General features: G+C 47.1%; 1 protein-coding gene across 1 annotated transcript in view; it reads left to right on the top strand.

The window, feature by feature from the left end:
* LOC126176796 (neprilysin-4-like) overlaps positions 1 to 14,563 on the top strand; it is a 796,156-nt gene that overhangs the window by 683,873 nt on the left and 97,720 nt on the right. The window contains exon 10 of the mRNA XM_049923974.1: positions 13,342 to 13,486. Within this exon, the coding sequence (XP_049779931.1) occupies positions 13,342 to 13,486 (145 nt within the window). The remainder of the gene's footprint in view (positions 1 to 13,341; positions 13,487 to 14,563) is intronic.

Here is a 14,563-nt window from a genome sequence, read left to right as displayed (position 1 = left end):
CACTTTTAACTTCAAAACTCATATTTTGGGGAAGTCCTTCATAAATAACTTCATCTTACAATGAGTCTCTCTGTCAGTACAGCGTGTACCGAGGGATCGGCGTGTCACCTCAACTCATCTTCGTCTATTTTGGCCTCTGCTGACAGTATTCGTAGCTATAAGACACTTTCTGACAGTTGCAAAGGAAGAACTGACACTTTGTAAAGAACAGCTGCCAATTGCTATTGAACAACAGACATTTGCTACGGAATACCTGACCGGTGATTGTAAACGGAAATGTAGAGGGCGGGACGTGTTAATTGCAGCGAAACCCGTGAGTGAACGCTGTGTATGCTTGCAGTACGATGTTTGACTAAGGTTGTTGTGGAACCGAGAAGTGCGACATTCCGTGTGGTACGTGTTGTGGACTGGCAAGACAGCCAATCCACTAGGAGGAAGCCGAAAGGCACGCGTTTAAGCTCACGCAGGCTGGCGTGAGGTCTGGAACGGGTCAGGAATATGAGACTAGCAAAAATAATACGTAGCTGCTGGAATACTTAACTTTAATCCATAATTGGTGAACATCGCTCTTGACGGTACATGTTTTACAGCATCAGTAGTAACTGGTAATGTCGCCTTGCTAGGTCGTAGCAAATGACGTAGCTGAAGGCTATGCTAACTATCGTCTCGGCAAATGAGAGCGTAATTTGTCAGTGAACCATCGCTAGCAAAGTCGGTTGTACAACTGGGGCGAGTGCCAGGAAGTGTCTCAAGACCTGCCGTGTGGCGGCGCTCGGTCTGCAATCACTGATAGTGGCGACACGCGGGTCCGACGTATACTAACGGACCGCGGCCGATTTAAAGGCTACCACCTAGCAAGTGTGGTGTCTGGCGGTGACACCACAGTACGGTGACATGTCTGCAAGACGCCATTTGAGTTCTTTCGATAGTGAGGGAGGAGTTGGGTGGATTTAAGGCTGTCAGAGCGTCGATACTGTGGCCACAGTAATTGTGGTCTCCAGACGTGTCACCTTGCATTTAAAAAAGGCCGCTGAAGGTGGAAAAGCTGTGCGAAAGCAGACAGACCACCACATCGCAAGGGGATCGATACGCAGTCTTAGTGGCGAAAAGGAACAGACGTCTCACTCCTACGAAGATGGCTGCAAACCTTACAACCACTATCGGTCCACGTGTCTCTGCCAGAACCATTTCACGGCGATTAAATCAGGCTGGTTCGTATGCTCGGAAGCCTGTTGAATGTATCCCATTTTAAGCACATCGCAAGGAAAGAGTTTGTTGGTGTAGCTAGCATGTTAGCTAGGGGCAGCAGTAGTACTCCAGAATGCCTTTCTTCGACGAACTTCGCTGTGACAAGTGATTTTGGCCACCAGTTAGTGTGGAGACAGGGGAGAACAAGGTACACGCCACAGAACGTTCATGAACGTCTTCGGTTTGGCCTAGGCCGTACGGTGTGCCCATGCGTTATGCACACCGAGCACCACTGAATTTCTTTGCTCGAAGTATCGTAAAAGCCGAACCTTGTTTATTTTAAGTGCTGTTCTATGGGAATTGTGGAAAGATTCTCCAACAAATAAATTTAGTTGATAGACGACAGTTATTTAATCCAAACTCTCTAACACTTAATCAGGATAGGGCAACCAACTTTCACGACATGAAGTGGAATTTTGTTCATGACTCGCAGTGAGCTATGGCTTTTGCCTTATTCGGAAGGGAAGAATTTGATTTAATTACAAGCGGGTCCGTAATTGCGAAGATCATAACGAGTCTGCGAGAACAAACTTGCCAGCGGCTGTGGCCGAGCGGTTCTAGGCGCTTCAGTCCGGAACCGCGCTGCTGCTACAGCCGCAGGTTTGAATCTTGCCTCGGGCATGGATGTGTGTGATATCCTTAGGTTAGTTAGGTTTAAGTAGTTCTAAGTTCTAGGGGACTGATGACCTCAGATGTTAAGTCCCATAGAGCTTAGAGGACTTTGAACCATTTAGAACAAACTTCCTCCGACAAAGAAAAGCGCGAGATCCGCACTACCTTACGGAGACCGATTAAGCAACGCATTTACTCATCAGTTAATTTGGTGATTATAAGAATTAATGAGGATAACGGGAGTGGGGGAGGGGGGGGTTCAACCTGTCCCTTATGTAGAAGGGGAATTTCATTGCACGAATGAATGCAGACAGACTTCAGGACATCTTTATTACGAGATATGGCATCAATACAAAGAAAATAAGGCAGTTATTTCCGCTCATTGACGTACTACTGAATATAACTCTGAGAAAGGGGGGGGGGGGGAGAAGGAAATATTGATTCAGCAGTCTGCCCTCTCCACGATGGCAAAAAAACAAAAGCAGTGGCGGGAAGAACAATAAGGGGTCTGATCATTGTTACTAAATATTTACGCTACCATTTTTGACAAGAGAATGGAATTATCATGATGCACTCGCCACTGCCGTAGCCTAAACAGAGTAAGGGATAAAAGTCAGTATAAGAAAGTGCCGAAGTGGCCTCCTAACCGAAACTCAGGTGACTCACGTGAATATCTGTCATAGCGACACTCGTTTAAGAGAAGAAAATGAAGTCACTGCAAGGCTATGGAGTTGTTTTGGAATTACCAGTAAGTAAGACCACGTTGGAAGTCCACGAGCCGGCCGGTGTGACCGAGCGTTTCTAGGCGCTTCAGTCTGGAACCGCGAGACCGCTACGGTCGCAGGTTCGAATCCTGCCTCGGGCATGGATGTGTGTGATGTCCTTAGGGTAGTTAGGTTTAAGTAGTTCTAAGTCTAGGGGACTGATGACCTCAGATGTCAAGTCCCATAGTGCTCAGAGCCATTTGAAGCATTTGAAGTGACGAGTTACGCGGAGCGCCCCCTTTCTGCTCTCTCACCATGTCTAATGAGTACTGAGGTCGCTGATATGTAGTAGCCGGCAGTAGGTGGCAGCACAATGCGCCTAATACGACAAGCGTATGTTTTAGGGGGTGTCCGGATACTTCTGATCAAGTAGTGTAGATACACTCCTGGAAATGGAAAAAAGAACACATTGACACCGGTGTGTCAGACCCACCATACTTGCTCCGGACACTGCGAGAGGGCTGTACAAGCAATGATCACACGCACGGCACAGCGGACACACCAGGAACCGCGGTGTTGGCCGTCGAATGGCGCTAGCTGCGCAGCATTTGTGCACCGCCGCCGTCAGTGTCAGCCAGTTTGCCGTGGCATACGGAGCTCCATCGCAGTCTTTAACACTGGTAGCATGCCGCGACAGCGTGGACGTGAACCGTATGTGCAGTTGACGGACTTTGAGCGAGGGCGTATAGTGGGCATGCGGGAGGCCGGGTGGACGTACCGCCGAATTGCTCAACACGTGGGGCGTGAGGTCTCCACAGTACATCGATGTTGTCGCCAGTGGTCGGCGGAAGGTGCACGTGCCCGTCGACCTGGGACCGGACCGCAGCGACGCACGGATGCACGCCATGACCGTAGGATCCTACGCAGTGCCGTAGGGGACCGCACCGCCACTTCCCAACAAATTAGGGACACTGTTGCTCCTGGGGTATTGGCGAGGACCATTCGCAACCGTCTCCATGAAGCTGGGCTACGGTCCCGCACACCGTTAGGCCGTCTTCCGCTCACGCCCCAACATCGTGCAGCCCGCCTCTAGTGGTGTCGCGACAGGCGTGAATGGAGGGACGAATGGAGACGTGTCGTCTTCAGCGATGAGAGTCGCTTCTGCCTTGGTGCCAATGATGGTCGTATGCGTGTTTGGCGCTGTGCAGGTGAGCGCCACAATCAGGACCGCATACGACCGAGGCACACAGGGCCAACACCCGGCATCATGGTGTGGGGAGCGATCTCCTACACTGGCCGTACACCACTGGTGATCGTCGAGGGGACACTGAATAGTGCACGGTACATCCAAACCGTCATCGAACCCATCGTTCTACCATTCCTAGACCGGCAAGGGAACTTGCTGTTCCAACAGGACAATGCACGTCCGCATGTATCCCGTGCCACCCAACGTGCTCTAGAAGGTGTACGTCAACTACCCTGGCCAGCAAGATCTCCGGATCTGTCCCCCATTGAGCATGTCTGGGACTGGATGAAGCGTCGTCTCACGCGGTCTGCACGTCCAGCACGAACGCTGGTCCAACTGAGGCGCCAGGTGGAAATGGCATGGCAAGCCGTTCCACAGGACTACATCCAGCATCTCTACGATCGTCTCCATGGGAGAATAGCAGCCTGCATTGCTGCGAAATGTGGATATACACTGTACTAGTGCCGACATTGTGCATGCTCTGTTGCCTGTGTCTATGTGCCTGTGGTTCTGTCAGTGTGATCATGTGATGTATCTGACCCCAGGAATGTGTCAATAAAGTTTCCCCTTCCTGGGACAATGAATTCACGGTGTTCTTATTTCAATTTCCAGGAGTGTACATAGATGTGTGGGTGTAGACTGCCAGGGATAAAGCTATCCTGGAAAGGTAGCACTTAAAGATAGTACATAGGAGGGAATTTGTGTAGTTGGATGTTTACAGGAGAGACTGGGGAAGAGTGGAAAGATGCGGTTCTGTACCACGTGGGTACAGATGATTGGAGGGGAAGGGAGCCCTGACAAGGGAGGGTCATAAGGTCCTCCTAGACCTGGTAGGGTGGGTATGCATCAAGGCAGATTTTATGGTCGGGTAGGGAGGGCGAGTAAAGTTTTTTTTTTTTTGGGAGAGGATGTGGAGGGTGTTGGGTGTAGCGTTGGATGTTTGTGGTTGTAGAGGCGCGGCAGAGTACCAGGATCAGAGATCAGGGCACAAACTAGGAGGTTGTTAGTGTCTCAAGTTTACGGGTAACGTAGGATATTGGTAGGTGCTGAAGACGAAAGAGTAGGACGGGGACTTTTGTAAGTTGGTAGGGGATGCGGGTGGGGGAGGGTAAGCGGATCCTAAAGACTGGGCGGAGTGCGTGGCGTTCGAGGATCTGCAGAGCTTGATAAAAGGGGGGGGGGGGAGGAGCCGAAGTCCGTGCCACGTTATCGTAGCAGAGGATGGGTCGGATTAGCACTTTGTAAGTGTGAAGGAGTGTGGAAGGATGCAGTCCCAATGTTTGGCCAGTTGGTAGTTTCAGTAATTTTCCCCTATTGTGGCCGTTCTGTTGAATCGTTTGTACACTACTGGCCATTAAAATTGCTACACCACGAAGATGACGTGCTACAGACGCGAAATTTAACCGACAGGAAGAAGATGCTGTGATATGCAAATGATTAGATTTTCAGAGCATTCACACAAGGTTGGCGCCGGTGGCGACACCTACAACGTGCTGACATGAGGAACGTTTCCAACCGAATTCTCATACACAAACAGCAGGTGACCGGCGTTGCCTGCTGAAACGTTCTTGTGATGCCTCGTGTAAGGAGGAGAAATGCGTACCATCACGTTTCCGAGTTAATAAAGGTCGGATTGTAGCCTATCGCGATTGCGGTTTATCGTATCGCGACATTGCTACTCGCGTTGGTCGAGATTCAATGACTGTTAGTAGAATATGGAATCGGTGGGTTCAGAAGGGTAATACGGAACGCCGTGTTGGTTCCCAACAGCCTCGTATCACTAGCAGTCGAGATGACAGGCATCTTATCCGCATGGCTGTAACGGATCGTGCAGCCACGTCTCGGTCCCTGAGTCAACAGATGGGGACGTTTACAATAAAACAACGATCTGCACGAACAGTTCAACGACGTTTGCAGCAGCATGGACTATCAGCTCGGAGACCGTGGCTGCGGTTACCCTTGACGCTGTATCACAGACAGGAGCGCCTGCGATGGTGTACTCAACGACGAACCTGGGTGCACGAATGGCAAAACGTCGTTTTTTCGGATGAATCCAGGTTCTGTTTACAGCATCACGATGGCCGCATACGTGTTTGGCGACATCGCGGTGAACGCACACTGGAAGGGTGTATTCGTCATCGCCATACTGGCGTATCACCCGGCGTGATGGTATGGGGTGCCGTCGGTTACACGTCTCGGCCACCTCTTGTTCGCATTGACCGCACTTTGAACAGTGGACGTTACATTTCAGATGTGTTACGACCCGTGGCTCTACCCTTCAAAAAAATGGCTCCGAGCACTATGGGACGTAACATCTGAGGTCATCAGTCCGGTAGAACTCAGAACTACTTAAACCTAACTAACCTAAGGACATCACACACGTCCATGCCCGGGGCAGGATTCGAACCTGCGACCGTAGCGGTCTCGCGGTTCCAGACAGTAGCGCCTAGAACCGCTCGGCCACTCCGGCCGGCCTCTACCCTTCATTCGATCCCTGCGTAAACGCACATTTCACCAGGATAATGCACGACCCCATGTTGCAGGTCCTGTACGGGCGTTTCTGGATACAGAAAATGTTCGACTGCTGCCCTGGCCAGCACATTCTCCAGATCTCTCACCAACTGAGAACGTCTAGTCAATGGTGGCCGAGCAACTGGCTCGTCACAATATGCCAGTCACTACCCTTGTTGAACTGTGGTATCGTGTTGAAGCTGCACGGGCAGCTGTACCTGTACACGGCATCCAAGTTCTGGTTGACTCAATGCCCAGTCGTATCAAGGCCGTTATTACGGCCAGAGGTGGTTGTTCTGGGTACTGATTTCTCAGGATCTATGCACCCAAATTGCGTGAAAATGTAATCACATGTCAGTTCTAGTATAATATATTTGTCCAATGAATACCAGTTTATCATCTGCATTTTTTCTTGGTGTAGCAATTTTAATGGCCAGTAGTGTATATGACTTGTAGTAGCACCACTCGTAATTATTAGGCTGCAAATGAAGTAAACACAGATGTGATTTGTTATGTGGCTTTCTTACTAATCAGCGATCAAGTGTTACTACGAGGTATTTTAGTTACCTGTATAGGACTGTTGCAAATGCTAAGGTAAAAGTGGTGGGGACGGAAGCTGCGGGTGATTCGGCCTATAATTATTTCCTGGGTTTTGGCAGGGTTGATTTTGTGGAGCCGCTGGTTGCACCAGGAGGTGAACTGATTAAGGTGGAGTTGGAAGGATCGTTGTGATCCGATAACACAGCGTTCTGATGTTTTATCTCAAGTTATCGGTCACATCTTGGGGTTGAGTGTGGTGCCTACTTCAACGAATATAGCACTTCCAATTAACCTAAATAAAAATTTCTGTACGTGCGCTTGTTCGTCAAGTCGTTGTGGTGAACCTGGCGCGGCCGCTGCTGCCCCAGTACGGCCGCCGCACCTACAGAGGAGTCTGTCGGCGCGGCCCGCAGGTACGCAGCGCGGTACTGTTAATCAAATATTCTGGCCGGGGCGGCGGCTGCGTCCGCCGCGGAAATGAGCTTTCTGGCGGCGCTTTCAGAGGCGCGCCCGCTAAACTGGGATTACGGCCACGAGTTAAACAGGTGCTGCCGATGGCCAGGTGGCCGCTGGAGGCTGCTGGAACAGCCGCGCGTCACACACGCAGCAATTACCTCTCTCCAAACAAACTCCTGCTGCTGGCTGTACCGCTGTCGGCAACCGAGTCCGGCACACTCGTGATTTTCACCGTTAAAACTGTTTATTTTTCCTCTCGCTGCTTTTCGTTCCCCTTTTACGTTGTTTCCGCGTGTAAAGTTGATTTGAATGGTACTTAGATCTTAACTGAAAGCTGCGCAAGTAAAAAAATGTACAGTATTGCCCCAGTTATAAATTAAAATTAATTCTAATTCTTCGATTCCCGTCCTTGCTTTCCCTTAATCACCAGATGAATGCTGGTACTGAAAATACTGGAAAGAGATGCAGTAGTTACAAGTCACATTTTAAAAAATCTAAGCCGGAAAGGCGACGCCATGAATAGTTGTAAATAAGATGGCGAGCCGATAAGGGCTGCTCGTACTTGAGTGAACAAGGGTTGCATCTCTTTCCAGTCAGTACAAACTTTAATTTGATTAATGTATTATATACCTAATATGTTTTAAACAGTTTAATTCCGAAGACGACGCTCATAGTAGCGTCGAAACCTGGTCAATTTAGACTTAACATTTGTGACCGAGGGCTTATTTGTTCTCATATACTTCTGACACCGTCACTGAACCTTAGCAGCTATGTTCAAAGTTTTATCCCTAGGTCCACTGCTTCCAATATGATAATGAATTGGAAACCTGAAGGGACACGTAACAACACGAAAGCATATAGGCCAACCTCGTCTGTTGACTGACAGACATCGCCGACAATTGAAGAAGGTCGTAATGTGTAATAGGTAGATATCTATCCAGATCATCACACAGGAATTCCAAACTACATCACGATCCACTGCAAGTATTGTGACAGTTAGGCGGGAGGAGAGAAAAATTGGATTTCATGATGGAGCGGCTGCGCGTAAGCCGCACATCACGCCGGTAAATGCCAAACGACGCATCCGTTGGTGTAAAGAGCGTAAACATTGGACGATTGAACAGTGGAAAAACGATGTGAGGAGTGACGAATCACGGTACACAATGGGGCAATCCGATGGCAGGGTGTGGGTATGGCGAATTCCCGGTAAATGTCATCTGCCAGCATGTTTAGTGCCAACAGTAAAATTCGGAGGAGGTCGTGTTTTTCATGGAGGGGGCTTGCACCCCTTGTTGTTTTGCGTGGCACTATCACAGCACAGGCCTACAATGATGTTTTAAGCATCTTCTTACTACCCACTGCTGAAGAGCAATTCGGGGATGGCGATTGCATCTTTCAACACGATCGAGCGCCTGTTCATAATGCACGGCTTGTGGCGGAGTGCTTACACGACAATAACATCCCTGTAATGGACTGGCCTGCACAGAGTCCTGACCTGAATCCTACGGAACACCTTTGGGATGTTTTGGAACTCCGACTTCGTGCCAGGCCTTACCGACCGACATCGACACATCTCCTCAGAGCAGCACTCCATGAAGAATCGGATGCCATTCCCCAAGAAACCTTCCAGCAGCTGGCTGAACGTCTGCCTGCGAGAGTGGAAGCAGTCATCATGGTCAAGGGTGGGCCAACACCATATTGAATTCCAGCAATACCGATGGAGAGCGCCACGAACTTGCAACGCATTTTCAGCCAGGTGTCCGGATAATTTTGATCACATAGTTTATTTCTCGAAATATTTTGAAGGATGAATATTCGTCACTTTGAAAATATCTGAGCTGCATAAATGGGCTGAGATCTCAAATACTTATACATCATTTTGCCAACTAGGAGAAGGAAAGATATATTAATACCTTTTTAAAGATATAATCGCCATTTGATTGTACAACATTTCTTATTCCACAATCCAGAATTCGGCCTTCCGACATTTTCAAGTGTTACAAGAATCATAACTCATTAGATTCGAGCAGAACACAAGTCATCGTCGAAACATGCGTCTTCCGTTACATAAACTAATTTCGTCAAATTAAGATGACAGAAAATTTGTGTAATACGCTAATTTTGTGGCATTAGATGACTTATTCACTTGATATCGCTGTAGAATAAAACAGATGACCAGATCAAATGTTTAAATTACGGTCCAATGTGTCGTCCTGATTGCAACAGATTACAAGATGAAATCATTTTTTATTTGATCCATTTGATACAAGTTTATTAGCGCTCATGTTATTTCATTGTCAAGTTTATGAGACATCTTGTACTGTAAGGACGAAGAGAGGACCTCCACGTGGGTTGCAACAGGGCCAGTGTCTGAAACTGAGGAACGATGTAGAGACAGAGGGAGAGAATAGAAATTAAAAAAGTGTAAAATATTTCAAATTGCTAATGTGACCATGGATCCGTTTGTTAAACAGTAAAACATTCGCTGAAAAGGATGTAGTGCGTTATAAGCGCATTTAGACACATGCGTTTCCACAACAACAGACCACCACATCTGTACAGTGCAGGGTGGTAACAGGAAGAGCTTTTATGGTGTTTCCGCGGTGCGTGAGGATCAGTGGCCTGGGAAATTAGGACGGACAGTTTTCCGGTCAATTGGTTATCGGGTGCGCTGACCGCGCTTACAGCTCCCATTGTTCAGCCTCAGTGCAGTCATGGTGGAGCTTGCGTGTGATGGAGTCCAGTAGACAAGAACAGCTAGGCAGCCGTACGAAACTAAACCGCCTTCAATGTCGTTACGCTGCTATGTATCTGTTATTCCTACGATAACGGCAGTGTTAAGGGCGATACATTATCACAGATATATATTATAAGAAGGAGAAATGATATTGAGTAAATAAAGGTCATTCTTCGGTAGAAACTGGCCACTTCAGTGAAAATGTACATAGGACAAAATTTTTGCAGATCGAACAATTTCTCGGTAGGAATCTGCTCGAATACCGCAAGGACCGCCGTTGAAACGCGAACAGCGCAAATTTTTTGAGATGACCAGTTTGTCTGTCAAGAAAGCAGTGCGTGAAGCCATCAGTAACTATCGTAGCACAATATCGCCGAAATGTTTGGCTGTCAAGAAGGCAATGCGTCAAGCCATCAATGATTGTTGTAGCACAGTATGGCCGAAAGATCTTTCGCAAAACCCAAAGAGATTCTAACCGTATATAAGGCTATTAGTGGAACCAAAATTAGTGTCCAGTCACTCGCGTACGAGGCAGGAACTTAAACTGAATCCAGCAAAACAAAAGCGGACATGCTTAACCCCGTTTTCAAATGTTTCTGTACAACGAAAATCCAGGGTTGTTGCCCTAATTTAAGGGGAGGTTTACTATCTTTGGCGCGAAAAAAGCATGTTCTTTGAGAATTTTTTTTTCTGTATGTTTTATAGATATCAGTGTCAAATTTGGTCAAAATGTTTATTGATATTTACTCTGCAAAGTAGATTTTTTCGACCGGAAATGTCGAAGAGCAAAGGCGGAAGTGCCGTCGGAACGAAACAAAATTTCGATGCAGACCTCCACGTGCGGTATGTCACAGGTCAGCCGGCTCGCCTGAAATCAAAACTGAGTTGACGTCAGCGAAGTATAATACGATTCTGTAAGAGTTACACCTCGCTTAAGTTATTTGGACCATAGGAAACAAAATGGCGGCCATTTGAAGAAAAATAGGGTTTTTTCATCAATTTTTAGAATTCGTCGGCCAAGTAAAAATATTTATAGTTGATGGATCAGAATAAAAGTGGTACAACTCCTAGAAAATTTAGTTAGCTTCGTCGGAAACAAAGAATCATGGCAATTTGAAGTTACCATACCGCGCGATAAAGAAAACGTCATTTCGAGAAAAACGCGTTTGAAGTTTGTACTATATATAAATGCAATATTATGCAACTTACGTTCAATCTGCTATTCCGGGTCCATGAACTACTCCCTCCTCTTCCTCACAGAGGGCGTTCTGCTCGATCTGGGCCATCCTGCGCCGCTCCAGAGTAGCCCGTACGGTCGGTGACAAAGCGGTTTTCGGCCGAATGCTTGGCGAACTGATTCGAATAGAGTCCCAGGGTGACGTCCATCGTTGTCATGGTCATCAGAATTTCTGAATACGCTTCGTTGAAGCTGCTCACTGCCAGGAAAGTCGCAATCTCGACAGTCTTCGCACCAGAATGCAAATGCTTGGGGGCTAACTTCCAAACACACGCGTTCAAACTTTCATTTCAATTTGGTGTGTTTCATACCAAGCACCGGTGCAGTAACTCGTCCTCCGAAAGAAAAAAAACTGGTGCGTGAATAAGGCCGATTTCAGGCAGGTGCACTTTTTTGTTCAACCGCGAATAACAAACGTTTCCGTTCCGTATTGGGAAAAACCTCTTCAGTGGTGGATTCTAAACACTTGGATGGATTCAAAAATGCAATTTTTAAAAACCCGATTTTTTAACCAAAAGATAGTAAACCTCCCCTTAATTATCGTAGCACTGAGAAGATGAGTGAAGATGTAAGTGCCAGTGGCGATGAGAAAAAAACTGAAGAGTCGACACTGAACATAGCTCCAGGACTGGATGGAAGCTCTTGATCAGAGTCTGTAACCAGCTGGCGACTCAGTTATCGGCTTAGTATATGGTGGCTATTGGTTGTTACTGGAACTTCCACGTACACACCAGAACACAGCGTGCGCGGAAGACACTCACATGAAGCTTGTCGCCATCTTTCGGGCTTTGAGATAGGTCGAATAAGTGCCATGAATGATATGGGAGCATATACTGCATATCTCACAGACTCAGTCTGACAATGTGGCAAGAAGAGCTGGCAAGTGTCCTTACAGAAGAGCTATACCACGAGAATACCGTATGCTTGTGAATAGGCGGTGACAACAGCAGAAATGTAGGCTGTGGGCCTAGACAAAAAAGCCACCGCGAACGATCCGGAACAGATTACTGGAAGACGGTTTTTAGACCTCGGGTTGCCGTACGTCGTTTATTGCTGACACCGCAACACAGAAATCAGACAGCCTGAGACAACTGGGACACTGAGCGGCGTGCTGCCGTGTTCGCTGATGAGTCTCGTTTCTGTTTGTGGCGGTCAGCTCGGCGCCAAATGTCCACAGAAGACCTGGTGGAGGCGCGGCGGGGCGGATCGGTCTCTCACTATCCTTTAAACAATCAGTCCACCTACCTGGATAGGTGTCAGGATGTCCGCCCCTTCACTCTGCGATGGTAGATACTGATTTAGCCGAAAAAAGCAGGGTTGACGAAAATTCGACTAAATAACTACCACGGAAAGGCCAGGAAACTCCAGTCCAAGGGTAGCATCTGAAAGTTAAACTATCGAACGTTAAGGATTGTTGCATGAGTCGTTTGAAAAAAAGTCTAAAATTTCCTTTAAGTGGTTTTGTTGTCTTTAAAATAAGGGAAACTGCTATCAAGTCCTTATTACGAGTAAATATCCCGACATTATTATGCAACAATGTTACTGACGTCTATGTTACAAGTGCACCCCTGAAAGCAGCCAGAAGATACTTATTACTTAAAACATGTCTAAATATTATACAAATGAATACAAGTAACTGCTGTTAACGGGACAAAGGCACTGAAGCATATTTGAGCATTTATAAAGAAGAGCAAAAAAAAACAGTAGTCTGCAAAACAGGCGAATCTGAAATTCAGTAATTGTTATCTCCCCAAAGTTTGTTAAAAAACGGACTCTCGCTTAATGCAGTAACACTTTTCGTTTCAGCCGGTGCAACTGTATAATTCTGATCCTAAATTTTTGGGTCAGCATCCATAATACATTTTTGCAACAGTAAGTTAAGATGAGAACCAGACCTTGCTTCTGGCTCGTGCCAGTTTGATAAATGAGAAGTTCCTAGTGGATACAGTTTGGGTATTTTAGTCAGATTTAAAAGTTTCATTTTTTACACACGTAATAATTAAGATACTGTCTGCTGAGATGTGATGGCATGTGGTGTCGGTGGCTGCAGATGAACTGGACGCGCTACCTGGACGCGGTCCTGCAGGACACCAACGTGACGCTGAACCTCAGCTCCGACGTGGTCGTCGTGATGGACGTCACCTACCTGCAGAAGCTGGCCTCCCTCATCGCCGTCACCGATCCGCTGCGGCTGGGTGAGTAACCGCCTGCCAGCATACCACCTTTCCGGCTTCGATTACCACGTCACCGTCTGTATTCCAGACGCTAGGTGGCTACTGCCTGCAGTAATTAGGGAACAGCGCGAGTGCGGCAGTCAACCGTGGACCTGGTGTCCCGGAATTACGTGAATCCTTCCTTCCACCCGACGTCGCAAATCATCGGTTCTCTGTAAAATTCTTTAATAATTAGCCGTCAGTTTACCATTTCAAAACATAGCCTTTATGAAAACAATAAATATGGCAGAACTTGTATTAGCAGCCCAGCTTTTTGCTACATTAGTGTGAACAGTTGTTGACAGAACATATTTATGCTAAACGCAGGTCAATACCTGTTACCTCATTACTACGTGCTTTTCTGGATGGAATGTAAGTGCTAGTAACCCAGGAGCTACAATTATTTATTTTTTCGGGGTGGCCGAGCGGTTCGAGGCGCTACAGTCCGGAACGGCGCTTCTGCTACGGTTGCAGGTTCGAATCCTGCGTCGGGCATGGATGTGTGTGATGTCCTTAGGTTAGTTAGGTTTAAGTAGTTCTAAGTTCTAGGGGGCTGATGACCTCAGATGTTAAGTCCCATAGTGCTCAGAACCATTCGAACCATTTTTTTATCCGTGATAGATAAGTTTCAAATGGTTCAAATGGCTCTAAGCACTATGGGACTTAACATCTGAGCTCATCACTCCCCTAGACTTAGAACTACTTAAACCTAACTAACCTAAGGACATCACACACATCCATGCCCGAGGCAGAATTCGAACCCGCGACCGTAGCAGCAGCGCGGTTCCGGACTGAAGCGCCTAGAACCGCTCGTTCACAACGGCCGGCGATAGATAACGGCTTGTAGATGTTAAAATCAGTGTTAAAACACAGACTCAAGCACCTTTCGCAATGGAAAAGTGGTATAATTGACGCGTTTTTTTTTTTTTTTTTTTTTTTGGAGGAAACCTTCATAGTCTAATGAAATTAATTAAAATAATAATATAAATAATACTATTTAAAAAATCGTGATCACTTCACTTCTAACCACGTTCTTCAAAAACTTGCTTCAACATCATG

Source organism: Schistocerca cancellata, chromosome 3 (genome assembly GCF_023864275.1).
Source record: "Schistocerca cancellata isolate TAMUIC-IGC-003103 chromosome 3, iqSchCanc2.1, whole genome shotgun sequence".
Classification (NCBI taxonomy): Eukaryota; Metazoa; Arthropoda; class Insecta; order Orthoptera; family Acrididae; genus Schistocerca; species Schistocerca cancellata.
The sequence above is the reverse complement of the archived record's forward strand: the minus strand, read 5'-3'. Positions and strand labels throughout refer to the sequence as shown.